We start from the raw sequence: 22,365 nt of genomic DNA on the forward strand, positions 1-22,365 counted from the left end.
GCCACCTTACAGGGTGGCTGCTTCATTTCGGATTTATCTGATTACCACCCGTCGGGGGAAAACCCCAAAATATTAGGAGTAACTACACATACAACCTACTTTTGCATAATATGGGAAATGAAATTCTTCTTCCTGTGTCTTCTTAGATGCTCAGTTTCAACAGTATTTAAGGAGTGTGATTGTTTGACTTGGTTTTGTGGTATAAAGCACCGTTACAGGTACCTTATAATGTAAAACAGCGAAAAAGAAGGTGGAGCCAGAAATGAAGGATGGATACAGGCTGGAGAGGATGCCGAGGAGACCTAGAGAGGAAGGTCTGAGGCTTGATGCAGGAAGGGTGGGGTGGACACCAGGTGACCTCCCCAGGGTGGCTCAGACGCAGGCACCAGATTTGCTGGGACAGCTCAGACCGTGCACCCTGCGCTTGGCCCAGAAACTCAGCCACAACCATCCATACTCAGCAGGCAGTGCTCTCTTTAGAGTCCCACTCGTTACTAGCGTTTTCAAAAGTGTTGCTCATGATGTGAATTTTTCATTGTTTTTTGGGTTGTAAATTAATTAGTGAGTTTTTCAAGAGAGAGATTTGAAAAAATAGTAAGTGAACCCTCCCCCCATAATTTTAACCCCATCATACAGGTTTCATGTATATCTCACCAGACATTTTTTCTGATCTATGATTATGATTTCTTTTATAAAACTGTGGTCATACTCCTTATAAATAGTCACGCATCACCCTTCCCCACAAGACTACATCCTGAGCATGCAAAGGACTGTGATGGATTACTTACGACTGCCTTGCCCTTCTGTGCTTTTTGCCAAGCACAGGAATTCCTCCCCCTGACTGTGCCCAGCTGGATGGTCAGAGCGACAGACCTCGTGAAGCTGGGCCACTCTCACCCAGCTCCGTGTCTGGAGTCCTGGCAGCTGTGGCCAGCCTCAATTCCGAGACTGAGGGACTGGAGGTAGACAGGGCAGCTTCAGGCAGCTTGAGGAGGCAGTGGCTCCATCGGTCTCCCCCAAGGCTCGATAGGTTAGCCGAGTTTACAGTAGAGGGATGACCTTCTTAGACCCAGGACAGAGCTATTTAAAGGATCGTGACACTGAGCCACAAGTCTGGGGACTGCAGAGCCAGCTCCCCTGTACAGAGGCCCAGACTCGCCTTCACTGGGACCCATTTCCTTTGTCAAAGCCCACTCTGCAATCATGGACAGTGAGCTACTGATGTTTTTCATTATGAAATAGCATAAATATCCCAATAGAGACAGCAACTGTACTACCATACGTATGACTTTATAGAATGCTGTCTGTAATATGGAGATAAGATTATCATAACATAATTATAACAATGTCGTCCCATGGTATCCACGGGGGATTGGTTGCAGGACCCCCGAGACACCAAAACCCACGATGCTCAAGCCCCTTCTATAGAAAGGCATATAACCTGTGCACATCCTCCCATATGCTTTAGATGATCTCTAGATTGCTTGTAATAGCTAATACAATGTAAATGCGAGGTAAGCAGTTGCCGGTGTGTGGCACATTCAAGTTTTGTTTTTTGAATTTCCTGGAAAATTTTTTTCCTGAATGTTTTCAATCCACAGTTTGTTGAATCGGCAGATGCAGAGCCCACAGATATGGAGGGCTGACTGTATATGATGATATTATACACCATATGTTACAATATTATTACAATTACATCTGATATAATTGTATATATGATATACAATTATATTAGATATAACAGATAATAGATATAGTTACATTATAGTTATTAATGATACCTAATGTTCCATTATATTCTAAAAAAACATATAGTCATGTAATTACAAATAGAACATTTATACTTTACAAATGTGTGTTTACATGAAGTCTGTATACACACTACACGTATACACACTGCTATACAAAAAATAGATAATCAACATGGACCTACTGTATAGCACAGGAAACTCTATTCACTATTCTGTTAAAACCTACATGGGAAAAGAATCTGAAAAAAGAATAGATATACGTATATGTATAACTGAGTCACTTTGCTGTACCCCTGAAACTAACACATTGTAAACCAACTACGCTCCAATATAAAATAAAAATTTTAAAAAATAAAATAAAAGCTCTGAAACAGAAAAAGAAAACACAGGCTATAATATGATACGCTACTGATATCATCCTCACTTAATTCTGGTTAGTGGCGATGTGAGGGCTCAGACGCCCTCCCCCTGCCAGTGCGGGCTCCACCCCGCTCACGTCAGGTTCACCACTGCCCAAATTCCTGAGATACGAGGCTGTATCACGGCCACAGCAGGTGAAATCAGTAACTCACCTCCGCAGCAGATGATAGCAGCCACAAAAAGGGAGATATCACTGTCGTCCAGCTCCAGTGCATTGAACTTCATTGCAAAATCGAACTTGGGCTCCATGATATCACAAAATGGTTTTCTTAAGCTTTTTAGGAATTCACGAGTTATAAAACCATTTCCGTATGCTACCAGCATCCCATCTTTATTCATCACAGAAGACAGCATTGCAAATATGGCCTCATAAACTCCATACTTCAGCAAAGTGACTTGGTCATTCAAGTCCAAGTTTGCAAATCCCGGGATAGACTTGGCAAATTCCGTAAGCTCCGTGACAGTCTCCACGGACGTGCACTGGCAGCAGTGGAAGATGCGGACCTCTGCCTCCTTGTTCTGGATGCCGTTGGCCACCAACTTGGCCACGAGAGTCTTCTCGGCCATACACAACGTCTCCATGTCATGTATGACAAAAGGCTGAAAAGGAAGACACTGGAATAAGTCGGGTGACTGGTGACAAGCTGTCTTCTTAATTATCAAGAAACTGATGAGTAGCTGTTATATTCCAGCCACCTGTCAAGAATCAAACTATGTACAAAATATAGTCCTCATCCTTAAACAACCTCAAAATTAGTTGGGGACAAGAAGACATTTAATAGAGGACAGTATAAATCAGTAAGGTAATAAACAACATCGAGTAAAACTGAGTGGGGATTTCATTGCTAAGAAAGTGAAGTACTGGGATGTCCCTGGTGGTCCAGTAGATAGGACTCTGCATATCCACTGCAGGGGGCATGGGTTCGATCCCTGGTCTGGGAACTAAGATCCTGCAGGCTGAGCGACATGGACAAAAAAAGAAAAAAAAGAAAAAAAAGTGAAGTAGTGATTGATTTTGTCAATAAAGCTAATGAGAGAGTATATTAACAAAGCACTTCAAATTTTTTTTTGCACTTTAAATATTTTATAATATTCTCTGAATTCCCAAATACTACTGCAATAGCCAGTGATTACAATAATTCTTTATTTTACCATTTTATGAACTTTAGAGAGAACCATCATTATCCAACACTGACTGCTGAATGAATAAATTTGGCATGTAAATAAATGCAAGTCAGAAAATGGGCCTCTGTGCAGAAGTAAACAAACAAGTACTGGTGCACCCTTGCTCTTTGGAGATAAACCAGAAACCCTTGAAGGACCTGGTTTCCCAGTGCAGGAGACTGAAGTCTTCCCACCACTGCTTTGTGTTCTGAAACAAACACCAAACCCCCACGGCAGCTCCCTAAATGTGGCCTTACCATTTGCATCTAAACCCACCGCTGCTGCCATCTTATAAAGATCTAGCAGAGGAAAGCAGAAACGGTTGGCCATGTTGTTTGAAGCCAGTGTGCCCAGAAGTGATGGTGTATCTGGTGGGGCTTAGGAGAATGGGCACAGGTACCGCTGCTGCCGAGACTCACGCCAGATCTGTGCACAGAGGAGAAGAAATGGCAGTGCCTGAGGGACCTCTCGGATTCAGGATGTGTTCTACAGACCAATAATGAAAGGGGCTGGAGCATTATTTTCAGTCCCCACTGGATAAAGATTAACTGTACAGCAGCCCAGTGATTTTAAGAATCACTCTGCCAGTGGGCAACACAGATCAGTGACAGTGCTTCTGGCCCCACGGCACGACATGTGCCCTATTTCTGGGCTCACAAGAGCCTTGGGAGGAATCACAGCACAAAGCCACCTTCAGGGCACTGACGGGTGTACCTGGTACACAGGTACGTGTGTTGGGATAATCTGATGTGTTGTCTAATTCTGTTTAAATAGAATTAGGATTTGCAAGATAGTGTTGGACAAAAAAAAAAGGATCTGATTTCACATCGGAGGAAAGGGAATATATTTAAAATTATCTGCAAATGACTGAAAACATTCTGAATACAAAACTCAAAGCCCGATTTCTAAAAATCTCAAGTTTGATGAAGAAAGACTAAAACCGTCTCTCTGCAAAGACTATTTTTTTTTTAATTTATTTATTTATTCATTTAATGGCTGCGTTGGGTCTTCCTTGCTGCGTGCGGGCTTTCTCTAGTTGTGGAGAGCGAGGGCTACTCTTCACTGCCGTGAGCAGACTTCTCATTGTGGTGGCCTCTCTTGTTGCAGAGCATGGGCTCTAGGCGCGTGGGCTTCCGTAGTTGTGGCATTTGGGCTCCAGAGCGCAGGCTCAGTAGTTGTGGCGCACGGGCCTAGTAGCTCCTCGGCATGTGGGATCTTCCTGGAGCAGGGATTAAACCTGCGTCCCCTGCATTGGCAGGTGGACTCCTAACCACTGCACTACCAGGGAAGCCCCTCTGAAGACTTTAAAAGTGGGCCAGATGTTTCTCAAAACCATTGTTTTGAGGAAGTTTGGGGGCAGTCTGCTTCACAGGAAGTTGGAGCTCAGATTTAAAATACTAACGTTTACAGGATGGACCAGAAAAATGTTTTTAAAGGAGAGATGGCGATTTTCTCTCAATTCCAGAAGATACAACGTAAGGCCACCTTGACTTTATTCAAATCACTGGCTTTTCGAAAGTACATTCACCAGAAATAAAGGTGTTACTTAAATTAAAAAAAAAGAAAAAGTTCTGTTGTCAGAAAAAACTCTTGAGAAACACTGAGTTAAATGACGTTAGAGCCTGCCAGAGTCTTTAACGTGAGTGTACACTGTGGGTCTTTAAGAATGGGGTTAGAGTAAACAGTGGTTCCCAGTGTTTGACAGCAGAATTAGAATTAACTTCTTCTTCTTCTTCTTCTTCTTGTCATTTGGTCGCACATCTCATAGGACTAGCACAGACTGGCTATATAATCTCCAGGGCCCAGTGCAAAGTGACAACATGGGGCCCCTTATTCAAAAGTGGTCAAGAATTCCAAGACAGAAACAGAGCAAAACCCCAGCACAGGGCCCTCTAAGCAGGGGCACCGTGAACGGGACACACGCCCAGGACGCTGGCCCTGGAGTGCTTTTACGTGGAACATTCTCATAAATGGAGACTTCAATGCGAACCACTCTTTCGTTTCATTTTTATAAAATTATCACCTGGATTTCAGAAGGCAAGCCTCATTAACAGGCAAAATTAGAAACAATTTGAATTCAAAACAAGTGCTAACATTTAAAAAAAAATCACATTTATTAAAGCCAAAGAGAAATTGTAGAGTAAGACCCTTGAAAGTTTGCCAAACTTCATTGAGAAGCATTTTTTTTTTTTTTGGCGCATGGGCTTAGTTGCTCCGTGGCATGTGGGATCTTCCTGGAGCAGGGATCAAACCCGTGTCCCCTGCATTGGCAGGCGGATTCTCAACCACTGCGCCACCTAGGAAGCCCGAGAAGCATTCTTAATTAGACTACTTTAAAAATCCAGGAAGCTTATATTTAACTTTGGAACGTGCCTTTTCTACTCAAGCCCGAATATGAATATACCTGACGTTACAGGTGGTCATTTCGAGTCAATGAAACACACCGTAAAGCTTTTTTTTTTTTTTTTCACCGTAAAGCTTTTAAACAGCACAAGGCAGAAAGCTGCCCACTTTACCCCCCAAAATCACTCTGTGCCAAGACCAAAAGGCTCCCCTATTTCGCTTGCTCACACCTGACGGTGTTCTATGTGTGTTAATGATGTTACTTATAAGAATTCATCTCAAAACATATTTAAAAAGCATTTTCAAAAAGAAGAGTGGGGAGGGAGGGAATACGGGGATATGTGTATAAAAACAGATGATTGAACTTGGTGTACGCCCCCAAAAATAATTAAAAAAAAAAAAAAAAAGAAGAGCGGATTGTAAAAAAAAAAAGCATTTTCTTTGGAAAGTTAGGCAGCACCATCTTTTAGGAGAAATTTAATTGTGAACTATTGGTAGAACTGCTTTGGATGAAATTATCTGAGAAGCACTTGGTTAGGTTTTCCTACACATTTCTGGATACGGCATAAAATTGTAAGTGTGTTGTAGGTATAGTATTCCCACATAACACAGCAGGCCAAACCCCATGGTGTGGTGTGAGGGGGCTGCTGTTCCAGGATGCCGCCCTGCCCGGCAGCTCTGCCTCTGACCGAGCGCAGGTGGAGAAGCAGAGACTGAGGCCCTGAGCTGGATGCTCCAAGCTCTGGGGCGCTCTGGGCTGGGTGGGGAGACAGGAGAGGGGCCATATCGCAACGTATACAGGGCGTGGAGTGGGACGCGAACCCAACTTGGAGCAAAGAGTGCCATCAAAGGCAGTGGCTGCCCCCTGGACACGCCCTTTCAAACTGGTACCCGCGATGCTCTGGTTTGGAGGTGGGGGCAGAAGCAAGCTATTGACTCTTAGCAGTACCCTGAATTCCATTTTTCTTATCCAGCGAAGCCCAGTCCTGGACTACTGGTCTATTATTTATGTCCTTAAGACCAAAATACAGATTCCTCTTCCAGAGTAACTGTGTGACAGTCCTCAACTGTCCAGATTTCAACTCTGGCCGCAGGTGATGGGGTCCTCCTTAGAGTGCGTGGATCTCAGTGAGGTAGAGAACGATACTCTACAGAAATCAAGTTAATATCAAACAAGAGTGTTTGGTTCAGAGTAAAGATGACTTTTAAGTTTGCTTTACATTCTGCAAACCCCAGGGAGAAGTAGAAGATCTCAGCAAGATCTAAAAGGATTCTAAGAGATCAAAAATTTGGGTTGCTCTAATTTGGGGCTATACGAATCACTTCCGGGATAGACATTCAAAGATAAAAGATTACTTTGCTTTCACCTTTGTGATCCGGAAAGGGTCGCGTCTCTGTGCGCCTCTGGGGCCGCCCAGCATGGGTGTGGCTTTACCAATTTAACGAGAGTTTGCTTGAACCCTCGTAAAGTGTCTTAGCCAATTTAATTGGAGAATTCACTGAAGAATGAAAAGACTCAGTGAAAAAGAGGTTTGGTTTGTTCATGAAAGTACGTAGCTTGTGAAATGCTTTATTTTTCTGACTAAAAATTCCAGCTTGTAATTCCCAACAAGGATGTCTTCAAGCTACTCATTAGTACAAATCAAACCTGTTTCACCACGCTCATAGGAAAAAGACAAAACGTCTTTAGTCGCCAACCGTGGGCCCTCCCCCTCTTTGAAGCTCTGAGATTAGGTCTGTGACAGAGACAAAGGCGTAGCTAACTAGGGGGTGGGGGCAGGATGGCCCCAGGCTGGGGAGGCGAAGTGTAGGCGTCCACAAGGGGCATTCTGAGTTGCTACCGAGAAGGTCCAGAATTGTCCGAAAAGACAATAAAGTTTCTGTAAACAAAGGACCCTTTCTAAGCCCCAATATGTCATTTCTTTCTCACTGGAGAAAAATAAGGTGGGGAGGGGGAAGGAGCTGGTCAGAGAGGGGAGAGAAGTTTTAGGAGAAAGGATGCAAGGGCGCACTTTGAGTGGGAAGTGAACAGTTTCATTTTCTGGCATCAAAATAGGGATTAAAAAAAAAACACTTAAGAAGCAACCCTAGAATCTGGTAAACTATTAACCAGATTATTTTGGTGCATTAATTACATAGTCACTATAATAACTTGGTTGCTAGGAGATTTGAGGTGGATCAAGTGGGATGCCAGTTGCTGTCAGGCTCCGTTTTTAGTCTCTGAACGAAATGTTTCCACTGCATTGTCTCTCGTTTGCCTCGGGGGTAAATATTATTTTCTCAACATTTAGGATGTATGTCCTCAGTCCTCCTCCAGGACTCTAGCTGACGCATTGCCAAGGCAGCACTTCAGACTACAATAAACAGCAGCAAAGCCACCTACCGGGTTGTTGCTGGCCTTTCCCGCAAGGATAACCCGGGCCTTCACCTTGTTCATGTTGAAGTTCTTCAAGTAGGCTTCATAAATCCTCTTGGCGAGAGATTTGAGATCTGCGGTTTCGGAATCTTCTAGGTCACGTTCACATGTAAGGATTTCTGCTTTCAATTTTGCTTTTTCAGATCTTGGCATTCGTCCAAAACGAATGGCTGGGGATCAGAGGGGGGGAATGGAATCATGGAAAACACAGAGAAATGAATAACATTAACGTGGACCGATGACTAACAGCTGGACGAAAGTGTTTGCACCACGGGGTAAACTATGAGCGAACGTTCACGGGTAAGTTAGAATCCACTTCTCAGCACTAGTCGGCTTTCTCCCTTGGAGAGAGGAAAATAAAACTCAAACTGCACATATCCTGGACTTTTAAAAAAGGTTAAAATTAAAGGTAGTGCCACCGCTCACTTCATCAGTAGGACAGGCTTAAGGTCACTTCATATCATTGGGTGCATAACTGATCCTTTTGATTGAGGAGATGAAAGTGAGCCTTAGAAGGAGTTAACATAACACCTTTTTCTTTTTTCAGAAGGTAGACATGCAACTCTTATGAACAGATTATTTTAAACTTTCACATAGTAATTGGCATGTTATAAACTTAGAGTATGATTGAATGTATAATTAAAGTCACAATAAGGTAAATGTTTGAAATGGCCCATGCTTCATATGTAGGATATAAACATTAAGGCAGCCCAGTGATTTCCAGTTGGTTTCAAAATCTTATGTCAAAGTTTCGCCACTTGAAGTTTCTAACAGTAATTCCAAGGGTTCTCCTGGATCTCCGCTATTTGAGACTTATTTTCTTAGGCTATCGTGTTACAAAATGACCTGAGTATTAAATGCTGCAGCACATTCATTCAAAATACAGTCCGTTCCAACCGACAAGGGAGGTAAACTGAGACATGGCAACCTTACCTACCGTTATGGGACATCCCAACCGAAAGGCACTTGTGAAAACGGCAATATTGGCACTTATTCCGATTCTTTTTCTGAATCTTGCAGCTACGGTCACATTTGTCATACACCAGCTTTAGCCGGATAGTCCTCCGAAAGAAACCCTGCGGATTGATAAACAGTTTATTTAAGAATCCGGACCACTAGTGCATCAGTGCCATTCCTTTATTCACGTTTCCCTTGTTCATCTATTGTTTCTCTCTCTCTCTTTTTTGGCCACACTGCGCAGCAGGCGGGACCTTAGTTCCCCAGCCAGGGATTGAACCCGTGCCCCCTGCAGTGGAAGCGCGGAGTCCTAGCCACTGGACTGCCAGGGAAGTCCCTATTGTCTCTTTTTAAATGAACTGAATGTAGAGAAGTAGTTCATCTAAAAAGTCTGATATAATTGGGGCAAACTGAAAATCTGAAATTTCATTACATGTAAAGTGAAAAACGATAACATGAGTCAGAATTCACAGTACTTTCCACACGTGCTCACCTGGCCTGGGGAGACACAATTACACTTTCCCAAATTGTGACTCTGCCCTGCTAAGAGTTATACAAATGTGACTTTTCCTCAGAGGACAGATCCATACTTGTGACTAAAATGTTCTGAGAATTTTTATAAGAGAACATTAACTCTCTAAAGGACAAAGATTATATAATAAAAGGAAGCCAGCTGGTTGCAAACAAGTTTCTTGCTTTATAAAAGCATCTTAAACTTTACCCCGTAGGAAACAAGTTTAAAAAACCAAAAGTAGTAAACAAAGGTGACTAAATCATGGCCCTGCAGCACAGGCCACTTTGCAAGCAGCTTTTTTCAAGGTATGTGGTGGGCAGACTTGTGCGGGGTTTATATTTGCACTGGGCTCTTTCCTCTTTGCTTTCCGGTCATCCTTCCATATTTTTGCTGGAGGATACGGCTGACCCCCTGTACTGTGGGCCCTGGGTCGCCTAAGTTTAGCGGTCCAGCTGAGCTGGCACAAGAATGAGGATACACACAAGGATGCTCGTGGTTCAGGTTGACGGGCCCCCGACACACAGGAAGGGACTGCTGGGGGGTCCGGAGCAGCTGGGGACGACGCAGCCGTGGGTCTGGTCGTCGCCCGGCACGTGCTGCGCAATCCTGACATCTCTGATGGTCGTGAGAACCACTGCCCTCCGTGACCTCCTGATGAGAGTGGAGCGAACGTGGGCAAAAGCTCTCTGCCTTCACCTCCAAAGGAAGGGAGCATCCTTAATGTGGTTTATTTTCTTTTAAAGAACACACTCTCTACGTCGTTTACAAAGAACAGCCCAGCAATATGCCAGAAACTTTGCAAAGAGAGAAATGGATCTGTTACGCAGGTCAGTTTTTGACCTACAGCTTTAGCAGACCCTTCTTAGTAATGACAAACATTTGTGTATAAAATGAAAGGAACCACACATCCCTGAAAGGTTACCTCTCCCCCCATCCGAGGTCCACTGTACCTTGCAGCCTTCACACGCGTGAACTCCGTAATGGTAGCCCGAGGCTTTGTCCCCACAGATTCTACACTCGATGCTCAGGGCCACGCTAGACGATTCCTCCGCGCTGCCAGGAACCACAGGGTAAGAGACAGATGAGGGACTCGAGGCTGGTGAGAGGGTGTCTAAGGGCAGAAGGGGAAGCTTCATGAATATTCATGGCCTCGCCATCGGAGGTCTTAACCAGCTTCCTGAGGATCTGATTTCAGGAGAGAGGCATTTGGTGGGGAGGCAGCACTGGTGGGCACCCTGTACCAGCCCCGGCCTGGCCCTCGCACACCCTCTGTGCTCCCACAGCCACCATGGCGGGGCATCCCGAAGCTCCCCCACCCCAGGGGCTGCCCAGGAAGAAACAACGTAACTCTTTAGTCCATAAAAAACCAAAACAAAATGGACTAAATCATGGCCCTGCGGAAAAGGCCACTGTACAAGTAGCCTCATATACACGAATGCATACAGCAGCTTTATTCTTTTTAAAAAAATTTTATCGTAGTTGATTTACAATGTTGTGTTTAATTTCTGCTGTACAGAAAAGTGACTCAGTTATATATATATATATTCTTATATACGTGTATATATATATATACCACTGTGGTTATCATAGGACACTGAATATAGTTCCCTGTGCTGTACAGTAGGACCTTGCTGTTTATCCAGTCTATATATAACAGTTTGCATCTGCTAACCCCAAACTCCCAACCTTCCCTCCCCCACCGCCTCCCCCTTTGGCAACCTGCAGTCTGTTCTCTATGTCTGTGAGTCTGTTTTTGATTTGTAGATATGTTCATTTGTGTTGTATTCTAGATTCCACACGTAAGTGAAATTATATGATATTTGTCTTTCTCTGATTTACTTCACTTAGTATGATCATCTCTCGGTCCATCCATGTTGCTGCAAATGGCATTATTTCATTCTTTTTAATGGCGGAGTAATATTCCATTGTGTATATATATATATGCCATATCTTTCTTCTTTTTTAAAGAGCGGGTTTTTTGTTTGTTTTGTTTTGGCTGCGTTGGGTCTTTGTTGCTGCACGTGGGCTTTCTCTAGTTGTGGTGAGCAGGGGCTACTCTTCATTGTGATGGGTGGGCTTCTCATGGTGGTGGCTTCTCTTGTTGCTCTAGGTGCACGCGCTTCAGTAGTTGTCACTCGTGAGTTCTAGAGCACCGGCTCAGTAGTTGTGGCGCACCGGCTTAGCTGCTCCATGTAGGATCTTCCCCAACCAGGGATCGAACCCGTGTCCCCTGCAACGGCAGGCGGATTCTTAAGCACTGCGCCACCGGGAAGCTCCCCCTTATCTTCCTTATCCACTGCTCTATCAATGGACATTTAGGTTGCTTCCATGTCCTGGGTGTTGTACTATAAATAGTGCTGTAGCAGCTTTATTCTTTTTTTTTTTTTTTTTTCAGCTCCGGCACATGGCTTGTGGGATCTTCGTTCCCTGACCAGGGATTGAACCCGGGTCCTTGGCAGTGAACGTGCAGAGTCCTAACCACTGGACCGTCAGAGAATTCCCCAGCAGCTTCATTCTTAATTGCCAAAAATCAGAAGCGATCAAGATGCTTCAATAGGTGAGGTCAATCCAAAAAGGCTGCAAACTGTGTGATTCTTAATATGTGACATTTGGGGAAAGGCAGCACCACAGCAGAGGTAAAAACAACAGCGGCTGGGGTGGGGATGGCGGAGGCAGCGTTGCACAGGTGAAGCACAGCGGATTTTTATCCATATGAAGACGTAATGGTGAACACAGGACACAATGCATTTGTCAAAATCCACAGAGTCTTACAGCATAGAGTGAACTTTAATGTGTGCAAAGGAACAAAAATAACTGCGGCGGTCCAGAGATGCCAGGATGGCGCACAGCATGTGATTACATAATCTAACTATGTCGCAAACGTAAGAAACATTTGTAGGAAACCTCACTGAAGATGTTCGCCTAAAGTGACCTTGGAAATGAGTGGAGTCTGGAGACCAAAGGCAAAAGGAACTGCACCTGGACACTGTCCTCAGCTGATAAGGTTGTTTCCCACAGGGCTTTGGGTGAGCAGTTCTGCTGCCACGACCCTGGAACTGAACAACGAACTGCTCATTTAATGACGGCGAATGAAGGATGGATGGATGGCGGGGGCCAGGTCTCTCACTGTCGGAGGGTGAGCTCACAGATGAGCAAGAGGAGAAGCTAGAAAGGTCCGCATGGTGGTGGATTAGAGGCGCAGACAGCTGTCTGAGCTCACGTCTACCTCAACACAGAGACAGACGGCTATGTACAGAGGTACTCACAGGTGTGTACACACATGGGTTAGTGCGTACACACGTATGTCTCTGCTTCATCAGCTGAGAGAGCCTAAAAGAAAAGACACTCCGGGGAGTTCCCTGTGCTTTCACTGCCAAGGGCCTGGGTTCGATCCCTGGTTGGGGAGCTGAGATCCTGCAAGCTGCTTGGTGGGGCCAAAAAAAAAAAAAAAAAAAAGATACTCCAGTAGCAACCGGAAGTGCTGAGAGGGAACAGTACTGAGAGCTAAGAGGTAGTCCCATGACCACCACTCATGGTGGGAAATCTCAGAATCCTCAGGGCACTGGGTAAAAAATCAAAAAGGTTTTGCCTCCGAATGGGGGCAAAAATTACCTCTAGAATCAATGCTGCTTTGGTTGCATCTAACAAAGCTTAACCACAGGACCTGAAAGGATCAACATTTTCCAGGTAACATCATTGCGTTCCGGAATAAAACTCAAAAATATCTATGTAAATACAGAAATATCCACCATCAGCAGAGTTCACAGCGTGTGGCGCCTCATAGCAAATTTTAAAACCTGCAGAGCAGAAAAGCATGACCCATTCCACTCCTCTTTACCCAAGAGAAGCGAAAGCACTGTCCACACAGAGGTGTGTCATGGATGATCCCAGCAGCTTTATCTGTAGCAGCCGAAACCCGGAAACAACTAGACGTGCATCAGTAACGTGGATAAGCAAACCGGGGCACGTGCAGGCAGCGCTTTTTTTTTTTTTTTTTTTTAATTTATTTATTGGCTGCATTGGGTCTTCATTGCTGCACACGGGCTTTCTCTAGTTGCTGTGAGCGGGGGCTACTCTTCATTGTGGTGTGTGGGCTTCTCATTGTAGTGGCTTCTCTTGTGGAGCGCGGGCCCTAGGTGCATGAGCTTTAATAGTTGCAGCACGTGGGCTCAGTAGTTGTGGCTCACGGGCTCTAGAGCACAGGCTCAATAGTTGTGGCACCCGGGCTTAGCTGCTCCATGGCATGTGGAATCTTCCCAGGGCAGGGCTCGAACCCATGTCCCCTGCATTGGCAGGCGGATTCTTTACCACTGCACCACCTAGGAAGTCTGGCAGCGTGTTTTAAAAGCAGACTGGTGACACACAGTCCTAGCGCAGATGGATCTCAAAATACTTTTGCTGAGTGAAAGGAGTCAGACTAAAAAGAGTACATACTTTGTGAGTCCACTAATATAAAATTAGAGGAAATACAAACTGGCTGATAATGATGGAAAACAGACCAGTGGTTACTTGGGGAGGGAGAGGGGCCTGGGGAGCAGGGGAGGGGGATTACAGAAGGGCTCAAGTGAGCTTGGGGGTGAGGGGTCTGGTATCTGATTGTGCTGATGGTTTCACAAATGTGTGTGTGTCCATCCAATTGTACACCTTAAATATGTGACGTTTTTTATGTCAATAAAGCTGCTAAGAAAAACTGGGGGCCGGGGTGGAACAGAGAGACTGGCTGAGCCAGCAGCCTCACATGTCTGATCTCCAAGGAGTAAAGTTTAAACTGAATACATTTTACAGCCGGCCCTCCCATATCTGCAATTTACATAATTTAGAAATACCACCCAAGGAAGCCATTAGATACAAAGATGAGAAATCTAATTTACAGATAAGAAATCATCCTGTCTCTCAAATCAGTTGGAAACAATAACATTGAAAAACCTGGGAAGGAGACAAAGCAAGATTTTAAGAATTATGAGATGATTCCAAACCACCACACGGATTAACACCCACAGTAGGGAGAACTGGAGGGAAATAAAAATCGATCATCACACACTCACCACCTCAACCGCCAGTGACCCAAAGTCAAGGATGTGTGTCTAGTGTACTTCAGTGTGGTCACTTTCTGTAAGCGCCCTACCCCCCCTATTTTTCCTTTTGCCATAGTGCACACCCCGTCACAAATTACACTGCAGTGTAGACCCCAGGGCAAACACCGCCACAGTGCAGACCCCTGTACGTGTCCCCTTTTAAACAGCGCCCGTCCCCAGCGGGCTTGCTGGGTTTCGAGCTAGTGCACTTTCAGCCACTCTCTCCACGCACATGGTTTATCAGTGACCTCGGCTGCCCCCAGAGTGCAAATGCTCCTTTTCCCACTGTCACCAAGGTCAGTGCACAGTCGTTAAAATCGTCTCCCTGGGGTGGGAACACTCAAGAGGAAGGTTGGGGACGTGCACTCCAGACCAAGACCGTGACACAAAGGGAGCCATGGAGGGGAAAGGACACACACACCTTCCACCAGACGCTGCAGGGAGAACCTTCTCAGTTCCCCAAGGGAGCCCGCACAGTCCGAGCTCGGAGCCAAAAACCACACACACACCTCCCTCCGGGCCAGTCCAAACCCTGCGCCTCCGGTCCCAACCAAGACCCGCTTCTTTGAAGGCTTGTGTTTCCTTATTACTTTTCTGCCTGGATGGTCTGTCCATTGATGTAAGTGGGGTGTTAAATCCCCCACTATGACGGTGTTACGGTGGATGTCCCCTTTTACGGCTGTTAGCATGTGCCTTGTGCATTGAGGTGCTCCTGTGTTGGGGGCATAGATATTTACCATTGTGATATGTTCTTACTGGATGGATCCCTTGATCATTATGTAGTGTCCTTCCTTGTCTCTTGTAACGTACTTTATTTTATTTAGTATTACTATTTTTTTATTTTTTGGCCGCATTGCATGGCACGTGGGATCTTAGTTCCTCCACCAGGGATCAAACCTGTGCCCCCTGCAGTGAAACTCAGAGTCTTAACCACTGGACCGCCAGGGAAGTCCTGGTTTTAATATTTTTTATTGAAGTATAGTTGATTTACAATGCTGTGTTAATTTCTGCTGTACAGTAAAGTGACTCAGTTATACACATATACATTTTTAAAATATTCTTTTCCATTATGGTTTATCATAGGACACTGAATATTGTTCCCTGTGCTATACAGTAGGACCTTGTTTATCCATTCTATACATAAAAGCTTACCGGGAGTAGGGAGGTGGTTCATGTACATTTCCAGATGAGAGAGAGATTTTATTACAATAGGAGTCTCTGCTTTAAAGAAATATAAACTCACAGCACTTAGAAAATGCAGCTGACTGCTGAATTTCAAGCATTATTTGATTTATGTAGAGCTTTTAAAAAGAAGGCCCACTACGAATACAAGACACACCTTAAAAGTTTCAAGGCTCAGTGGCACTGCATGTCATACTTTCTCACGTTTAAAGATTTCAGTGAAGAAAGGCGTGACTTCTTTTCCAAAGAGAACAATTTTCTCTGTGGAAAAAAACATTTCTAAACCCTGCTTTCTAGGAAAGAGCACACTTACCAGTAACAATGGAGCCATCCGATCCCGGACCACTTCCTAAATACTGGTATTCTGTGAAACTAAAGCTTCCAGAACTGTCTTCACCAATGGATTGAGAAATCTCTTGCATGGTTCCCATTTCTTGTAGGAACTCTTCAGAGAGTGGACTTTCCAGATCATCAGCCTCAAGCGGGGAGAGGGGACCGATCGGGCTCTCTGTGTCCACCATCATGACTGGATGGAGCTGCTCCCACCGCCAGTCTCCGAGCTCCTGGGAGGAGAGAGCAGCCATCAGTGAGATGGACACAAAAGAACACTGGTTCTCCTTTAATGAAAGCATCATTTATCAGCGAAGACACACCTCAACTCAAAACGTAAAAAGAAACATCGTTGGCCATCTTTCCTCTGCTTGACTCTTGACAAACTCATTAAGAAAATGAAAATCTTGGTTATTTTTTTAAATTTTGGCCACACAGCTTGTGGGATCTCAGTTCCTCAACCAGGCTCCAACTGGGCCTCTGCAGTGAAAGCACCAAATGCTAACCATGACACCACCAGGGAACTCCCAAGAAAATGAAAATCCCTGCACAAGAGCACGTCTCAGGAGCCAGAGCCAATCAGGCCGGGCGTCACGGATGCGCTGCCGAGCGCGCACGGTGTGTCCAAGGTCGACGGAAATGGCAGAGGACCACACAAAGTCCCTGCTGTCCCCGAACGCACCTTCTGGTGGAGGCAGGTTGGATGGGGATACGGTGACGTGGAGGAGGGTGGGGAGGGACACCGCTCTACACGGCTGGCTGGGGACGCAGACACCTGCAGGAACGAGGGAGTGAGCTGTACAGACATCTTGGGGAGGACATCCCAGCAAAAGGAGCAGCACGTTCAGAGCTCCCAGGTCGGTAGCGTGCAGGTACCTGTCGGCACAGGCAGGCCCGTCTGGCTCAGATGGGAGCCCAGGGCGTGCACGCGGGGCGCAGTATCCATGGCGTGAGTCGGGGGGGTGTTCCTACAGGACAACTGAGCCATAAGAAATAGGTCGCAGAGTCAAAAAATCTCAACAGGTCAGTCCCCAGCAGCGCTAAGCTGTTTCAGCTCACACACAGAACGCTCTCCACGTGGGCTCTGGTATGGGCTGCAACGTGTCCCCCTGAATTCCAACGTGGAGTCCTTGCCCCAGGACCTCAGGATGTAGTTGCAATCAGAGGTAATAAAGGGCTGATTCCATTCCAGTGAGGTCTTTAGAGGAGGCCCTGATCCAACCCGGCTGGTGTCCTTATAAGAAGAGGAAATCTGGACACGCAAAGAGAGACCCCGGGGGGCACACACAGAGGGACGACCACGTGAGGACACAGCAGGAAGGTGGCACCTGCACGCCCAGCAGGAGGCCTCCGGAGCAACCAAAGCTGCCGACACTTTGACCTTGGACTTCAGGCCTCCGGGACTGTGAGAAATAAATGTCTGTCGTTCAGGGGCCCTGGTCTGCGGCCCGTCGTTAGAGCAGCGGCGCACACGTGCTCAGGTACAAACTCAAAGCAGCGGTCCTTCCCATGTTGGTTGGTTTCATGCTCTTGCTGAAATCTCTGAAACCACTTCCTGTGACCTTTAGACTTGTGCCCGGTCTCCTAGCATGACATGGGCCCTGGTGACATGTCTCCCTGGATCTCGCCCAGGTCACCGGCCCCCACCCCCATGGTGACCAGCGGCACCGGGCCAGACCTCCCTGTGCTGTCCGTCTCTGCGCCAGGCCCCAGCCCCGCTGCCTGAACTGCCCTCCCATCCTTGCCTTCCCCAGGCCCCACCCCACGTCCATCCCCGAGCCCGGCCGGGTCCCTCCTCGCCAACAAGGCTGACGAGGTGACGGCTTCTAAAATGGTCACAGGAAAGCCCAGGGCTCACATCGCGGACAGGACCAGAGGAGGTGCATGCCACCAACCACAGCCAGGGCTCAGTGCGAGGCACTGCCCTCCCACCACGAGCACAGACGGCTGGGCTCTTCAGACCGAGTGAGGACAGGCTGCCAAAGCAAACGCGTGGAATGTACTTGCGTAAAAACATTTCACATTTCAGCCTGGATGAAAGTAAACAGTTGCTTTAAGTGCAAAGATGAAGGGATGGTTTGGTTTCCTTTAGAAAAGAAAAATGGTTCCCGTTCACGTTTTTGTGAGATTCACATCTCATGCCTGGAATTCTGACAATAAATGATCACAGTGGAGAGTAACACAACGAAAAAGAAAAGAGAACCATTAAACTTCCATATGATTTAGAAGACTTTATCATCTGTTTGTGTAAATCAGGCTGTGAATCTGTGCATTTTTTCTATGATATTTTATCCTGCATTATAACTGACTTTCTTCAAATGGCAAGTAAGATAAAGGGGTAAGTGTTACTTAAGATATTTTCCACCATGAACAAAAGGTTCCAAAGTGCAGTCATTCACTTACTATCTTCACCATAAAGTTCACTTTAATAAATATCCGGTAGCCGGGCAGAGGCTGTGTTATCAGCTGGGCCCTGCCCACCTCCTGCTCTGCCCCGTCATCTTCTCAGCGCTGCAAGGAGAGTGCATGTGCACAGCAGCCTCTTATTCCTGCAAATGTTCTGTCTTCCAGCCCAGGAGCATCCAGAACAGAAGGAACTGATGTTTGACGAGATGTTAGTCTCTCTGTCATCACATTCAGGGAGTTGGAATGTTCTGAGATCTTATCATTTTACTTTTCAGTTGCTTCTAAAGGATACCTGAGGTTCAGGTAGAGAAATACCGGTGTTCCTGTTATGAAGAGCTAAACGAGAGCCCTGGGGAGTGAGGCAACACCGCGACCTCTGGCCAGTGGACTGGCCTTTGCACAGATCACTGGACACCCTGGCCCTGCCTGCTTCCACCCGGAGCAGATAAGGGACAGTGCCCTTTGGACGCATCCCCAGGTAAAGCTGAGGCCGCGGGGCACACGCCCCACCCCGCTGGCCTGTGGTTCCTGGCAGGTTCCGCACCCGCTCTCCCTACGCCGCCGCCACCTCTGCTCGGGGAGCAGGAAGGTCTCGGCAAGTCCCTGCCTCTCAAATCCACAGAACACGGCCCATCGAGAAGGGCAACCAGGCGCCAGTTATTGTGCCCACCATCCTAGGTCCCCTGGGCTTTGGAGGGAAAAAGAGGTACAGCAAACGATCTCTTAGCAGCTCCCAGTGTGGCCGAGGATGCAAGACATCAGGAGAGGATTCGAGTAGAACTCACACAGGCCTCAGTTTGCTTGCAGGGAGAAATGAGGGAGAGGGCAGGGGTGCTGAGAAAAGGGGATGAAGCCGAGTTGCAGCAAAGACATGGTGAACGCACAGTCCCGCCACCCCTTCCTGGGGAATCCTGGACCTCGCGCCAGAAGTTCACTGAAATAGATTAATCATTAGTCCCTGCATAATGACTAATGAGTAAGTATAGAAAATGCCTAGGAAACACATTTAAAACAGAAGGAAAAAGGACCAGCATATAATAATGGTAAGGAAACGAAGGACTATGTATTTTACTGAATTAAGTCAAACGTATTATGAACAGTCTGCACATCAGGGAGATTTAATTAGAGCTTTCTAGATCTTTCCCAACAATGCCTAAGGTGTGAAATTTTGTAATCAAAAGAATTTGGCATGCAAAAATGGGGGACAAAGGGTGGTTGTGAGCCTCTACACCTTTATCTTTAAAGGTGCAAAAAAGAATATTCCTGACTGTTTCCAAGAAAATGCCCTCCAGTTTTACACAAAGATCACACTCTGTGATGGCATGAGTTCCAGCCACTTCCACCCCAACTCCTTCCCATCTTCCTGAAAAGGGAGTTCTCATTCTTAAATATAATCTTACTTCTGTGGACGGTGATACCAAAATAATTACAGGAAAGCTGCAACTTTGGACACACTTTAATGTCGGCTGCAATGGAATCTGAGTGAGCTGAGAAGCTTATTACAAGAATCAAAAGTCAATGGATAATAATTCAAAAAGACACATGCACTCCAATGTTCACGGCACCATTCTTTACAACAGCCAGGACATGGAAGCAACCTAAATGTCCATCAACAGATGAATGGACAAAAAAGATGTGGTACATATATACAATGGATTATTACTCAGCTGTAAAAAGCAATGAAACTGGGACATTTGTAGAGACATGGATGGACCTAGAGACTGTCATACAAAGTGAAGTGAGTCAGAGAAAAACAAATATCGTATATTAACACATATATGTGGAATATAGAAAAATGGTACACATCAACCGGTTTGCAAGGCAGAAATAGAGACACAGATGTAGAGAACAAACATATGGACACCAAGTGGGGAAAGCGGGGGGGGGGGGGGTTGGGGGGGAATGAATTGGGAGATTGGGATACCAAATAGTACACTCTAAATATATGCAGTTTATTGTATGTTAACTGTATCTCAATAAAAGTTCTTAAAAAAAAAAAGTCAGTGGATGCAGCCAGTATGGAAAACAGTGTGGAAGTTGCTCAGAAAACTAAAAATAGAGTTGCCATATGATCCAGCAATCCCACTCCTGGGCATATATCCAGATGAAACTCTAGTTCAAAAAGATACCTGCACCCCTGTGTTCACAGCAACGCTATTCACAATAGCCAAGACATGGAAACAACCTAAGTGTCCACAGACACAGGAATGGATAAAGAAGATGTGGTACATATATACAATGGAATATGACTCAGCCATAAGAAAGAATGAAATAATGCCTTTTGCAACAGCATGGATGGACCTAGAGATGATCGTACTAAGTGAAGTAAGTCAGACAGAGAAAGACAGATACCCTATGACATCGCTTATACATGGAATCTAGAATATGACACAAATGAACTTATCTGCAAAACAGAAACAGTCTCACAGACATAGAGAACAGACTTGTAGAATGGTTGCCAAGGGGAAGGGGGTTGGAGAGGGATGGAGTGGGAGTTTGGGATGAGCAGATGCAAACTACTCTATATAGAATAAATAAACAACAGGTCCTACTGTATACCACAGGGAACTACATTCGATATCCTGTAACAAACCATAATGGGAAAGAATATGAAAAATAATATGTATGTGTGTATAACTGAATCACTGTGCTGTGCGGCAGAAATGAACACAACTATACTTCCATTAAAGTTTTTTTTAACAGTCAGCAAAAGCCCATGGATATGAAATTCGCATTTACCACACAAAAGCTTTGACCCTATATAGACAGAACCAGTAGCAACGGGGTTGATGCTGAGCTTTTAGCAGCCAGGCAATAGGGAAGCAACGGAGGACCAAGGGCCTTGACGGTTACAGAACCGAATGCTGGTGTTCCAGGCAAGGCGGCGGCCTGATGGGTCTGAGTAGAGACACATCACACAGGCGACAGGCAGACGTAAGGCTGAGCCTTCGCTTTCAGAGTCAAGCTGGTGATCGCCGTTGGGATGGGAGGCCATGTTTTATGAACCTCGTGGACCATGTGAGTCCTTTGAGCTGGTGACTCTTTCTCCCTGGAGACACCCGGGGGGACCCACAGCCCCAGCGCAGAGGGCGAGGGAGCCGGGAACAGGGCAGGGAGGGAGACGAGGCAAGTGCTCGGAGCTCCCCGGAGCCAGACCCTCAGTAACAGTTACTGCACTGCTTTCTTGAATGGGTCCAACACGGGGGCAGCATTGATAGCACTCATCCCATTGACAGAGGAGAAAACGCAGAGGCTCGGGGAGGAAGCTCCCTGTGCAGCCAGCAGGTGAAGAGAGAGAGAGAAAGAAACAAGTGATTGCAGAGGCTGTGTGACCAGTGCTGTAACGAGACATCCTGGGGGTTGGGGAGGCTTCACAGAGGAGGGGACACCCAAGCTGAATCCTAAAAGGTGATCAGAAAGAAATGCAGCAGCAAAAAGAAAGGGGGGGGGGGGGCATAAGGGGCATTTCTAAGAAAAAGGCACAGCCCACCTGCAGAGATGACCGGAAACATCACTGAGTAGCTGAGAAGGTGTGGGTAACCCACTTTGAGAGGCTGGGTCAGCCTTGTGTCGCGACACAACGAATAACCCCAAAGCACAGAGGCGTGAACTGCAACCACTTTATCTGCTCACAGTTCTGTGGCTCAGCAACTCGGGCTGGGCCGGCCTGGCCGGGTCTTCTGTGGTCAGGTGGCAGCCATGGCTGGAGGGTTGGTGGAGGTGGGTGCTCGCTGTGGCCCGGCCCTTCTCACCACGTGGTCTTCCATCCCACGGAGGCCAGCCCAGGCTTCTGCGGGTGCCTTCGTG

The 22,365-nt window shown here is 46.2% G+C and overlaps 1 protein-coding gene across 7 annotated transcripts in view; it reads right to left on the reverse strand.

The window, feature by feature from the left end:
- The window catches only part of PPARA (peroxisome proliferator activated receptor alpha), a 70,537-nt gene that overhangs the window by 7,711 nt on the left and 40,461 nt on the right, over window positions 1-22,365 (reverse strand). For all 7 annotated transcript variants that reach the window (XR_009054808.1, XM_057742964.1, XM_057742967.1 and 4 more), the window contains exons 3-7: window positions 16,136-16,385; window positions 10,516-10,676; window positions 9,032-9,170; window positions 8,062-8,264; window positions 2,324-2,771 (exon numbers count right to left, since the gene is read on the reverse strand). Coding sequence is in view for 6 of the 7 variants with exons in the window: in XM_057742964.1 (XP_057598947.1) it covers window positions 2,324-2,771; window positions 8,062-8,264; window positions 9,032-9,170; window positions 10,516-10,676; window positions 16,136-16,346 (1,162 nt within the window). In the remaining variant the exon portion in view is untranslated. The remainder of the gene's footprint in view (window positions 1-2,323; window positions 2,772-8,061; window positions 8,265-9,031; window positions 9,171-10,515; window positions 10,677-16,135; window positions 16,386-22,365) is intronic.

The sequence above is a fragment of the Hippopotamus amphibius genome, chromosome 7, assembly GCF_030028045.1.
Source record: "Hippopotamus amphibius kiboko isolate mHipAmp2 chromosome 7, mHipAmp2.hap2, whole genome shotgun sequence".
Taxonomy (NCBI): Eukaryota; Metazoa; Chordata; class Mammalia; order Artiodactyla; family Hippopotamidae; genus Hippopotamus; species Hippopotamus amphibius.